Source organism: Perna viridis, chromosome 2, assembly GCF_037379345.1.
Source record: "Perna viridis isolate PV_CMFRI_1.1 ecotype Kerala chromosome 2, ASM3737934v1, whole genome shotgun sequence".
Lineage (NCBI taxonomy): Eukaryota > Metazoa > Mollusca > Bivalvia > Mytilida > Mytilidae > Perna > Perna viridis.
The window spans coordinates 67,153,701-67,165,829 of NC_142446.1; the positions used below are offsets into that span (position 1 = coordinate 67,153,701).

The following is a 12,129-nucleotide window of genomic DNA, read 5'->3' on the forward strand; positions in this document are numbered from 1 at the left end:
GACTCTTTGGATCAGGTGAGCTAATAATCTACATTTATTTATAGCCGGCCATTTTTACTCGTTCCATTACTGAATCTAAAATGCATCATTTGAATATTGAAGAAAAATTATTTCTTTAAAAGGAAAAAAGCATGCAAAATCGTGTATGCTTTTTCCGTCGGTAATAATATGTTGATCAATCAAAAACTCTTCGTTATAACTGCACGCACTATACATCAATGGTCCCTGATTCTATTTTGGTACCAGAGGTGAAGAAAAGAAAGGATTTCTGTCATACAAAATAATGTTAAAAGTAAATAATTTTTTTTCGCGCTCTGCGCGAAAATAATTCTATCCAGACCAAAAAACAACCCCACTTTTCAAGTCATATAGTCGGCCCCTTAGAAACAGGTTTACCATCCTACCTTATATCATCATTTTTCATGCATTGATATTAATCACCCCTTTCATGTTAATCTACAAGATGTAGCCGAAATGCACTGTTTGGGAGTAAAGCAATAACTAAGCTTTGAATTCCTAATTGTTATTTCTTAAAATGTCGTAAATTTAACACTAATAGTTAAATACTTTAAGAATATTTATTAGAATAAACTAATCAACCAATCACGTTTTTTTCTGAAAACAAAGAATTATCAGACATGACAAAACAATATGCATTTGTAAACGCTTATATAATAACTCTGACAACGACATCATCTAAAATCAAGCAGCGATGCCATTGATAAATTCTTTTAATGAATATCATTTTGCGAATACAAGTAAAATAACAGTTCTTTGAAAATACGTTTTACTGAATGTTATCCCTTACGTAACTGATTATTTCATAATAAAGTAGAGCCGCTTCATCAATGGAATTCGGCGGGTATGACAGTCCTCGTTGACGAATGATATAATTTGCTAACCACTCAAATTCTTGACACACCCGTGCTCTCTGGGTCGTTGGCAATATTCATTCTGAAGTATGTCAACGTTTCCTTGAAGCATCATCTTCTGATCCACAGTTCCAAAAGTTTCAGGTTGAAAATATAGAACATCAGGTTTTCCAAAGGGGCCGTTGCTTCTAGGGTTGTATCTAATAGGCTGCTCATTCCACTGACGCACAACAGACACTAAATCTAGATTTATTAAATGCAAGAAACAATACCGGATGCACTCCAGGTGCAAATTATCTGATGTGTCTAAAGAACCATCATCTGTCATCAGTTTAAAAAAATCCATCCATGTGTCACCACACATCCTTCTAAAATCTCTCCAAAACCGCTCGATCCTGGTATTTCTTGTTGAAGAGCCATATCTATAACTTGACAAACCCTGATACTGGTCATTATGGTTCCATATAAGAGTGTATTGTAGATCCCTAGTAATTGAGTTTTCTGTTCCTCTGTCGCTATATACCAAAACTGGTACCCCATTTATTTCTCTGATGTAGTTTAAATAAAAGAATGCGACGTAATGAGGGTTTTTGTTCGAATCACAAGCTCTAAGCCAAATAATTCTTCTAGAAAATCCATCTATAGCGGCATGTATTGACACACCGTACGGTTTCAACTTGTCCCAGCCATCCATGTGAATTGCGAAATTCGGACCTGGATTACTATAAATACGACGTCGAATTGAACGACGACTTCTCAGCGCAACACCTTGCCTATCCAAGACACAAAGTACCTGACGTACAGTTTCGGCAGTGACTGTTAAATGGTGCGTTGATTGTAAACGCCTTCGCATCAGGCGATAACCAATATGTTGATCCTGACGAGCCAACTCGTGAGAAACAGCTAGAATAATATCTGCAAGAGGAGATTCATTGCCCCTCCGAAGTAGATTCATGCCGCGTAATATACGATGAACTTGTCTTTCGCTGATGGGACTATCATGTCGAAGAGTCATAAAACCTATTATTTCTCTTATTCCGTAACCATTCTGATAGTATATTCCAATCAACTCGTTTCTGCTTAACCTTTGGCTTGCAATTTGCTGGTCACTGAGGTTTGCAGGAGTATAAAGATCCATTCTGTAGATGAAATATGTTGTATAATCGACTATATCATTAATCTATGATGTACATATAAGTAATAAATTTCAAATATTCTCTCAGACTAATAAGATTTTGAACAAATAAAAAGAAATGTGTCCATAGTGACAATAAGTTACTGTCAAACGGATGTAAGAAAAAGTCGCTTAAAGTAGTTGCCACTTTTAAATCAAAGTAATGAGAATTTTATGAAAGTTTGATTTATTGATAGAATATAATGAAAGATTGAAATAAGCATGAAAAAATTATAGGTTAATGCGCTTGATATTGAGACATAAGCAGATAAAAATTTGGCGGGAAATATGCATTCTCTATATTTTCCATAGGCTTAATGTGTGTAGAGCTTTTCAGTCCGCCATAAATATATGAAAGTAACGTTATTTTTTTGAACAATTTTGTCTAACGTTTTAAGACACCTGCTTTCGGAATATGAAAAGAATACTGAGTAGATGTTCATGGGCAAAATATTTTACAGATTTTGGAATGGAAAAAGGCAGAGGAGCTGGCATATCCGTTTGACAATGTCTGAGAAATCAAAGATGGCAACTTTCTTAAGCATACAATACATTTAGAAAAAATGTGTAAAACTAAATCCTCCCAACCCAGGAAGATGAAGTGGCCATGGCAAATTAATATTTCAGGAAAATATATACTAGTATATCTGAATCATTACGTAATTTCCACAATAAACCTTACAATTTATTTTGCTAAAAATTAAATCAACATAACTGGAAAGTAATAGATAATAACGAGATGTGGAATAAATTTACATCACAACGAGAATTTAAAAAAAGCTGCCATGTAAAAAGCCAAAAGCCTACAACGTATATGTAGACCAGCGATCCCTTGCGTGCGGTTTTGAAGTTGTTCGAGTTAATTAAAATACATTTTACTTTTTAGTTCTATGGCCTTTTTTTCAAATCTATGGTTACAGTTGTTTTTCAGTGAAGTGTCAGCACACAATAAATCTTAAGCTTGAAATATCCATAAATTCTAATTCTTTTTAAGGATTTTTAGTACAAAATTAAAATCGAAATTGGCCAAAGTAACCAAATACCCGATATATTTATACTCCAGGGTAAGAAATGGAGATCACCAATGTAATACAGTTGAAGATAAGTATCAATTTTTATTGTTATGTAAATGTAACTCAACAATCAGAGATAATTTCTTAGAAAAATTCAAACAAGACATTTTCGAAGAATTGTTCACCTTATAGGTAAACTTGATGTAATATTATGCCCATCAACGCCATCACAAGTAAATAATCTAGTTCCTTCATTAAAAAGTCTTTAGCACTAAGGACAGGGGATTCGCAGACATTTACTTGTTAACACCGATTTACTATGTTAATACATGTAACTGAAATATTGTATATATTTTATGTATAGTACAATTTGAATGTATTTTTTGTCACAATCACTTTTTGTTTAATAAAGTTTTGATTGGTTGGATGAAAATGTATAGAAAATCCATATCATTCCTTAGGGCATGATGTGGATTTCTATTGAAAAAGTTTTGTACATCCATCTCTTACCGTCGTCGGGGTATATGCAAAAAATGCCAGTTTTGAGACTGATATTTTTTGCATATACCCCTCCATCACATTAGATATCTGTTCAATATACAAGAAAATTTTCCCTTGGTACCTTGAATTGCATTTAAGTGTGATATTACCCTCCGCCCACGTCGTTGGGCAATTTAACAAACATGCAATTCAAGGTACCTCTTGAAAATATTCATGTATATTGACAATAACATGGGATATTTGTATAATAAATATTTCAAAGAGCAATATACACCGTGTTTTAAGTCACCAATCAATAAATGACAGTAAAATCTAGCTACATTTGACACGCGGAAACTGATGATAGAAGAGTAAATTGCCTGCATACTTTCTTTTTTGGGGGAGGGGGGGGCGCAGCTTTAATATATTTGTTGCCGTTTTAATTTTCCACATCATTTCTTAGCTAAGCTTACCTGATTTGAAGCCCTCCAAATATTGTGCAGAGTGGTCCTATCTGGTTTATTAATATTATAAAATACAAAGAGCTCCATTTCTCCGACGCTAGTCCGTGTGCCTCCTCGGTCCACGTGTAGTATAAAATTACTTAAATGACTGGTTGGTCAAATGCCATGTTAACATGTGATAATTTTATAATAAATGATTTAGTTTGTCGACTTGTCCACATAATTATGTCGACATGTTTTGACAATACATGTATAAATCAATGAAGTCAACTTCTTTCGATTATTATCTCGATAATACAACTTGATGAAGTTGATATAATTATCTGGACAACGCAACTTCACGATGACAGCTACGAGCAACATCTCGACCTCAGGATGAGAATTTGAGATATTTGATGTCCACTTGTTTAGATATTTTTCGTGACAAATCGACATAAAAATGGCGTTAAGTCGACTTTCCAAGAAAATTAAGTCGACTTGTCGAAATAATTATGTCGACATGTTTCGATAATTATCTCGACAGCTCAACATCTTGATGGCAGAAATAAGCCTCCATATCAACGTCACATTTAAAAAAAAATAATGCTACGAGTTTTCGATTTTCAAATTTCTCTATAAACAAAAGCCTCCGATCAAAATTAACAAACCCCATATATTTTTTTGTTGTTATTATGTTACAATTGATGCAGCCATCGTTATCTAGCTCGACTTCATAAGATTGATAGATTATGGCCCTGGACAAGTCCTGTCATTATTTCTCTACCCTGTACTGACTTTACAGTCCCTATCCACATCCTAAAATCCAAGTTTTCATCCTCTCTTTCATATTTTTTCTTTTGGCCTTTTTGCGTTTTCTTTATTCCCTGGCTTCCAAGTCATAACAATTCTTGCATGGATGTGTGGTGTTATTTGTCCTTAGAAATGATCTCACCATTTTCTCGTTTTGATCTTCATTTGAAGACTGAGGTTTTAACTTTTGCCATTTCTCGCAGGTTTTCATTGATTTTCGCTGCCAGTAGATTTTAAATTTTCTTCTCAAACATTTGTTTTTGGATATGTTTAATAATTTTTCATCCCCCTTTGTCATCTTCCATGTTTATCAGCCGTATTTATAAGAGGATGGACGTTACGTTAGATTTGGAGAGTCTGATCTTGATCTTTCTGTTAATTCGGCTGCTGCTCAAGACAATCTTCAACTCACCTACACATTTTTTTTTATAATCTGAAGAGGTTTCAGAGGAATTTGCAGATGCATGTCATTTCTCGTTTCAATGAACTGGTGAATATAACTGAGCAATCTGAACTTAAATTTTTGAATTGATTGGTAATCAGGGACGTAGCTGCCTATACGCAAATACGCAGTTGCGTACTTTCGGAAAAAGTAAAAAAAAATAAAAACACACATTTTAAAGATGAAATAAAGGTTATTTATCACATATGCATACCATGAACGTAGTATAGGCTCTGAAAAACTGGCTTCAAAATCGTTAAAATTCAGGAGTTTCCTTCAGGGCTTTGCCTTGCCGGACTCACTGGGGGCCTTGAGCCACCCCACCCCCCAAGACCCCTCGCCGTAATTTTGCGTACAACTATGAAATATGAAAAGCACACAGCTCATTTGATTAGCATCCACCCTGTTTATCTAACAGCTAAAATGTGTAAGGGCATTGAGTGTTTTTCTATTCATTATGAATGTTCCTCGTTACAATGAAAACCTGGTAAAAGTATTGGTCTAATATTTTGCTTTGAAGGCTATTCCTTTTATGCTATACTTATCTGTAAATTCAAATTCACATTTTCAAATTGGATCTAGTAATGGTAATCTTTCAATCGACTTATTTCAATACACTTTGGGTTTTTTTTCTTTTTGTTTTATTGTTTGCTTTACGCCTGTGTGTTTATTAGATTTGTTAGGTTTTTTTTGTATCGTTTAGTTTCGTTTTTGTTTAATTGTTTTTTTTTTTGTTTTGTTTTGTTTTGTTTTTTTTTTTTGTTTTTGTTTTTGTTTTTTTGTTGTTTTTTTTTTTGTTGTTTTTTTTGTTTGTTTGGTTTTGTTTTGTTTGTTTGTTTTTTTTTGTATTTGTTTTGTAGAGTTCACTCGTGTGAACAATGTTTATATTGAAACTGATAGATATATTAAATAGAACCAAAAAGATAGCTTATCGTCAGTTAAGTGTCAGTTTGTGAGAATAAGGCAGTGGCCTGAGTTGGTGTAAATTACCCATCATTATGATAGTGTAATTTGACTATTTGCACCATCAGAATCAAGGAGAAATGATACTTTTTTCCTTATCACGTTGGCGCATTGAGTTATAATTTCATTGAAATGCACTGAAAATGAACATTTCAAGGGCAGATTGAGCAAAGCCAGTGATGCAGAGATCACATAATGGCATTTCCAAAAAGAGATTTCAAGCGTCCCTGAGTGATAATTCATTGTCAGATCGGTGGGGTTTTGACATACATGTACATGTTTCTGATTTTTTCCCTTTTGCTTGATTCTTACAAACACTTACACTTTAAAAGGTTGAAATATTTTCCCAGTTATTATTGTTCGTGGGTTTTTATATTTTTATCAAATTTTATTCGTTGATTTTGAGATGAATGTACTCCTTTCGATTTGCTTCACTTTATGTCGTTTCGTATTTCGTAGGTACCATAATAACATGATGCCTATAACTTATATTATAAGATAGGGTGACTTGCGTGAATATTGTTCCCCTGTTAGAGTCATAGGAAGATAAAATGGCATTGAATCGCTTTCTGAATAACGAACTTTTGCAAGATTTTGGGAGTGATCTTTGGCTAAATCCCTATGTTTGCCTTGGAGTCAGTAGCTGTAATGCACATAGATTTGCAAGTTTCTGCCAAGACATTGTGTAGATCTAATTTGTGATAGAGCTTGAATTTAAATCTAAACTTCAAAACATTGTCGGAAAATCACTGTGTGAAATCTTCAGAGGAACACTTGTTGAGTTGCTTAAGACAAAGATTAAAAACCGTGATATCGAAAGTAATTGTCAAAAGCTAGCAATAGAGTGTCTTGAAAACTAAATGATGGCCTGTGAAGGAGGTAATTTTACAGCAACCAGTAGCCAACTTTCCAATTCAATTTGAATTATCTTTTTTTATCAGGACTATCAGAGAGAACTTATTTTCCAGCACAACCACTTGTTTTTATCAATGCAGGGCTGGGACTATCCTTGTATATGATGAAAAAAAGAAGGTAGTCAACTTTTTCTGACTTCACATCCTGATTCACTTTGAACTATTTCTGCATAATTACTTTGTTTAATATTGTCAAAGCGTGTACACTCCAATACTTCTTTGATAGTTGGTGCAGTTTTATTTCTGTAACTCCACCCTATTTTTCTATTTTTCTTTTGAAAAAATGTAGACTTTTTCATATTTTGTCAGAAAAGAGCGAGCTAATCCCATGTACATGTATATATGGAGTATTCCCTTGATAATGATACACTAGGACATATAATAACAACATTCATCATGCAATCATTTTACAAATACAAAAATAATTACAACAGATGATAGGACAAGAATTTTTTTATTATCCATATATTTCGTAATGTAAACTTTATCGACTTAACATATAATTATGTTCATTATTTCCACCTATTTACTTACTTGCCAGCTGGAAAATGGCACCTATTCCATGTCCTATCACCTAATATATATGAAGTGGTATAGGAATGATTTTATCAGTTATCATTGATTTCTGTCCAATAATTTCCAAGGAGAAATTTTTTTAAAGTAATAAATATAGCATAATTATGTCGAAGAGTGGCAGTAACTCCAACATATTTGAACAGATTTACATGAAAATTTTTACCATAGACAGATCTTGTCATTCTGAACATTTTAATTGCTGTCAGAATTTCGCTTAACCTAATGGTTTAATGAGTTGGAATAATTCGTGTCTGATCCAAATTTGTTTATTTGCAGATAAAATATGTTTAAACTAAAACCTAATGGTTTGGGAGATAAATGCAGAAACAAGTTCCCATATTAGCTCTCGGATGTTTTTTTTTTGTTTTTGTTTCTTTTTTGTTCTTTTGATATTACAGCTTTAAATATTTTTTCCCCAAAAACTACTGAGCAAAATTCAGTGCAAGTTTGCATGATTGTTCCTTAGGGCACCCTTGCACAAAATTGTTGGGATTTTTTTTCCGTGAAAAACATGGCTGCCATTATTAAAAATAGAACATTTTTGGTGCAAATCCAATAACTGATGTTAGCATTATTATTCTTTTTGGATATTTTTGTTGCCTCTGAAAGGGCTGAAGATCTTATAGAGCAGGTGAGCGATTCAGGCTCTCTAGAGCCTCTAGTTTGGATTGTCAGTGCAAAAAAAAGACAAAAATGAGGATATGTCAGATTGGATACATGTTTGATTCATAAGAGTTTTGGTCGAATGTTCAGAATGATTTTTTTAATGTCCTTCATTTTTCAGGAATTGCCGATTTTCTATGTCTCAAAAACATGAAGAAAAACATGGATGAGCAAGTAAAAATGAAGGAATCTGAGATCCAGGCAGTTTTGGCTTGTCATCTGTTTTCTCCACTTGTAACTGATTGTGAAGTAATTTCTGACTTAATGAGTTACAGCAGCAAAACTTCATCTTCTGAAAAACAGTCAGGTGGTAGTGCAAAAGTTCATTGCCCATTTTGCAAAAAAGAAGTAGTTATAGGCAATACAAATTTTGGTAGGTTGAAGCAGTTTTCATAGCAGAGAAATAAGTTCAACCATACATTAACATTTACTGTATATATTTTTCAAAAGATTAGGGCATATTATACGATGTATTATGTTTGTCTGTCAAACCTTTCTAATTGAGATGATTGGAAAGCTTTGAATATTAAACTTCAATCTGGCAATTATAATAATTTTTTTGTGAGGAAAAAATGGAGGATAAAAATATTTTTAATGTGATTTTTTAGCTCAAGAGGCCCAAAGGACCATGTCAGCTATTAACATCATATGGTGTTCATTGTTGATAACAATTTGTCATCATTGCTGTCTTTTGCTAGAGTTAATAATTTTAATACACTGCCACAGGAAGTATTATATGATGGCCTTTGAAAAAAAAAGGTCTATCCTTCTTTCTGTCCCCTGACGGCTTCCAGATTATATCTTTATAGCATTTTGAAAGGATCTTTTTTTTTTTAACTTATACAAGCATTAAGTATCATAAAACACAGATCAAGTTCCAATTTTGTTTTGATCAGGTAATTTTAACTAACTTATGGCCACTGAAGTTGTTTTAAAATAGTTTCCAAATAACTTGAAAAGATATTGAAGGATCTCTTTTCAAACTTTGTAAATATTTTGAAATGCTAAATACAGAACAAGTTAAAATATAATTTCAATCAAAAAATATTTTTGCAAAGATTGTTATGGCCATTTTCAGTTATTTTTACCCCCCCCACCAAAAAAAAAAATAAAAATAAAAATAAAAAATAAATAAATAAAATAAAAAATGATGGTTACCTGATCATAACTTAAGAAGCTTTTGTAAAATATTTGAGTCTGTGTTCAGGTTTTTTGTATGATAAAATTCCGATCATATGTGTTTAATTGAATAAAACCCCACTCCCCCTAGAAAATAAAAACAGTTTCTAAATGATAACTTATAAAGTATAAAAGAATCTTTTTTCATGTTTAATACTGCTATTAATATTATACAAAACAGATCAAGTTTGGATTTCAATTTGATATTGCTTAATTGCTCTGAAGTTATTGGTATGATACCATGTGTCTGATATTGAATGTAACAAAATGTGGTCTGGTATCATTTGATGTCTCATTAACAGTCCTTTTTCTAAAATATTTTCTCTGAAACCGAAACTACTGGACCATTAAGGACCTCACTTGGTATAAATGTTTTTTAGGGTATCCTTTCTAGAACTGCTATTGTTACTAAAAACGAACTATTCTTTGCTTTCTAAATTTCAGACAACAAACCCCTAACCTTAATCTGAAAAAAAATTTATATACCAATACATACATTGGCTTGGAAGCAAAATTTCTGCAAGTCTGACACTTTTTATGAAAGTAGAAAAGCGTCATCTCTCACTTAATTAGAGAATGTAGAAAAAGTGTTGCTTCATACTTAGGCAATGCAGGAGAGCTTTTCAATGTTATATCAAAGTACTTATGTACTGAATCAATTTATAATTATTTTTTGAATTTTTACGCCGCAAATTATCGTCAAATTGCAAAAATTTGGCCGGATAAAATGAAAATATGGGGACAGAATTCAAATGTATCAAAGAATAAGCTTATTGTTGGAAATGGTTATTAATATTGAACTCTTTGATTTATTCTTAAATTCACCATTTCTGTTTGGATCCCCTTCCCCTTTTGTAAATATTTGGATCTGCCAGGGACTTCTTGAAATATCTGATGACAGCTTCACCATTCCTCTTTATATTTCATTTCTATGATCTAGGAATATTTATAGCCTTACAGGTTTTCGTTTCTAGCTGAACATTAAATAGTTTATTATGCGTCCAAAATAAATAGAGAACTTGAATATATATCGGTAGTGAACAACTGGTTGCTTAGAAATAAACAAGTACTAATAAAAGGTTGGAGGTTAACTATTTTTAATTGGATTATTGTTAATGCAAATGTACAGTCCTACTTAATCAGCATATTTAGTTCACAGTAAAAATTATTTATTGGATTTGTTTATTTGCGAAAAAAAAAACGTATAATTAAATTTGATATATTAGAAATACCTGTAAAATGGACCTAACTATCTGTATTTGAACCTAAATAGGGTATGCCAATGGGACTATTTTACTGCAGTAGCGTAGGATAATTCAGATGCCATCAAGCTTTACAAATCTAAAGGCTCTGGCAACTGCTATATATATATATATATCAGTTGAGTTCTTATCTTCGATCTAAATAGATTAAAATCAAATAAATTTTTAATAGGTTGTAAAAAGTTATGGCATGGAAGAGCAGATATAGTTATTAAGACCAAAGACCTTAAAAAGATACATGTAGTAACACTTGCTGCAGAAACTGAGGAAGAGGTTGGGCAAGGAGAACCTGCTGCAACGAAGACAAAGCAAGTTAGAGATGTTTCGTATAGTGAGGATTCTCAAGAAGGATCTACATCAACCTTGGTCAGATTTCAGAAAAACTTTGACTTATGGTATAGTTTTGCTGTTGCTGGAGGCATGGTAAACCAAATTCTAAGTGAAAAAGCAAACAAGCAAGCAATTAGCCAGACAATTGTAAACGCATTTCTAGCAGTAAAACAAAATGGAAGTTTTGAAGATCGTCTGATTCCCTCTTTTTTCACAACTGGTCAATGTATTTTTATCAATTTCTATAATGTGAAAAAAGATATTTTACTTGTACAAAGTAAACCTTTATTTTTCTTCAAGGTTGATGGTATAAATTTTCACACAATTATCACCCTGTGGATGGCCTTGAACTTTGAGAAGTTTCATAGTTATTTTGTTGACAGTGATGTTTACTACGAGAAGTCTGGATTTAAAGATCATTTAATAGAACTCAATGAGATGGAAGTAGAGTATGGATTTTCCTCTGTGTGTGAACCTGAGCAAACTCTGCATGATTTCTATGTTGACCCTGCTAACACTGTCAGACTGTTATCTGAATTAAAAAATCAAGCAGATATAGACTGATAGCTGATTTTAGTTACTGGATTCTTTTTAACATTTGTATAGTTTTAATTTTTGGTTTTTTTTTCTATGGAATCTCGTGGACAATCATACCATTTTTTAGCACACCTGGCCTTAAGGCCCTGTTAGCTATTGTCATCACTTTGCATCAGTCGTCGTCTTAAATTTTTTTGATATATGAATAAAAAATAGGACATAAGGGTCTTAATGCACATTTATACGGAAGAGAGCAAAGGGTCATTGTGAATGGGCAATATTCAGATTGGAAAAAGGTGGAAGCTTTGGTGCCCCAGGGATCAATATTAGGGCTTCTTTAATTTATTATCTTTATAATCGATATTGTGGAAGGCATCACTCCTTCTATTAAGCTCTTTGAAGATAACACGTGCCAATATTCAAATCGATGATCCTTGTGCCTCTGCAGAAATTCTTGAAAGTGACATGACA

The 12,129-nt window shown here is 32.8% G+C and overlaps 1 protein-coding gene and 1 pseudogene across 1 annotated transcript; one reads left to right on the forward strand and one right to left on the reverse strand.

The window, feature by feature from the left end:
- Nucleotides 1-787: 787 nt before the first annotated feature.
- LOC148626594 (uncharacterized) lies at nucleotides 788-2,133 on the reverse strand (annotated as a pseudogene).
- A 4,751-nt stretch (nucleotides 2,134-6,884) lies between these two features.
- LOC148626595 (uncharacterized) lies at nucleotides 6,885-11,685 on the forward strand. Its single transcript, XM_088571123.1, has 3 exons — nucleotides 6,885-7,076; nucleotides 8,472-8,723; nucleotides 10,964-11,685. Exons 1-3 carry the CDS (start codon nucleotides 7,058-7,060, stop codon nucleotides 11,683-11,685), a joined length of 993 nt encoding a protein of 330 aa, XP_088427249.1. The 5' UTR covers nucleotides 6,885-7,057.
- Nucleotides 11,686-12,129: the final 444 nt, after the last annotated feature.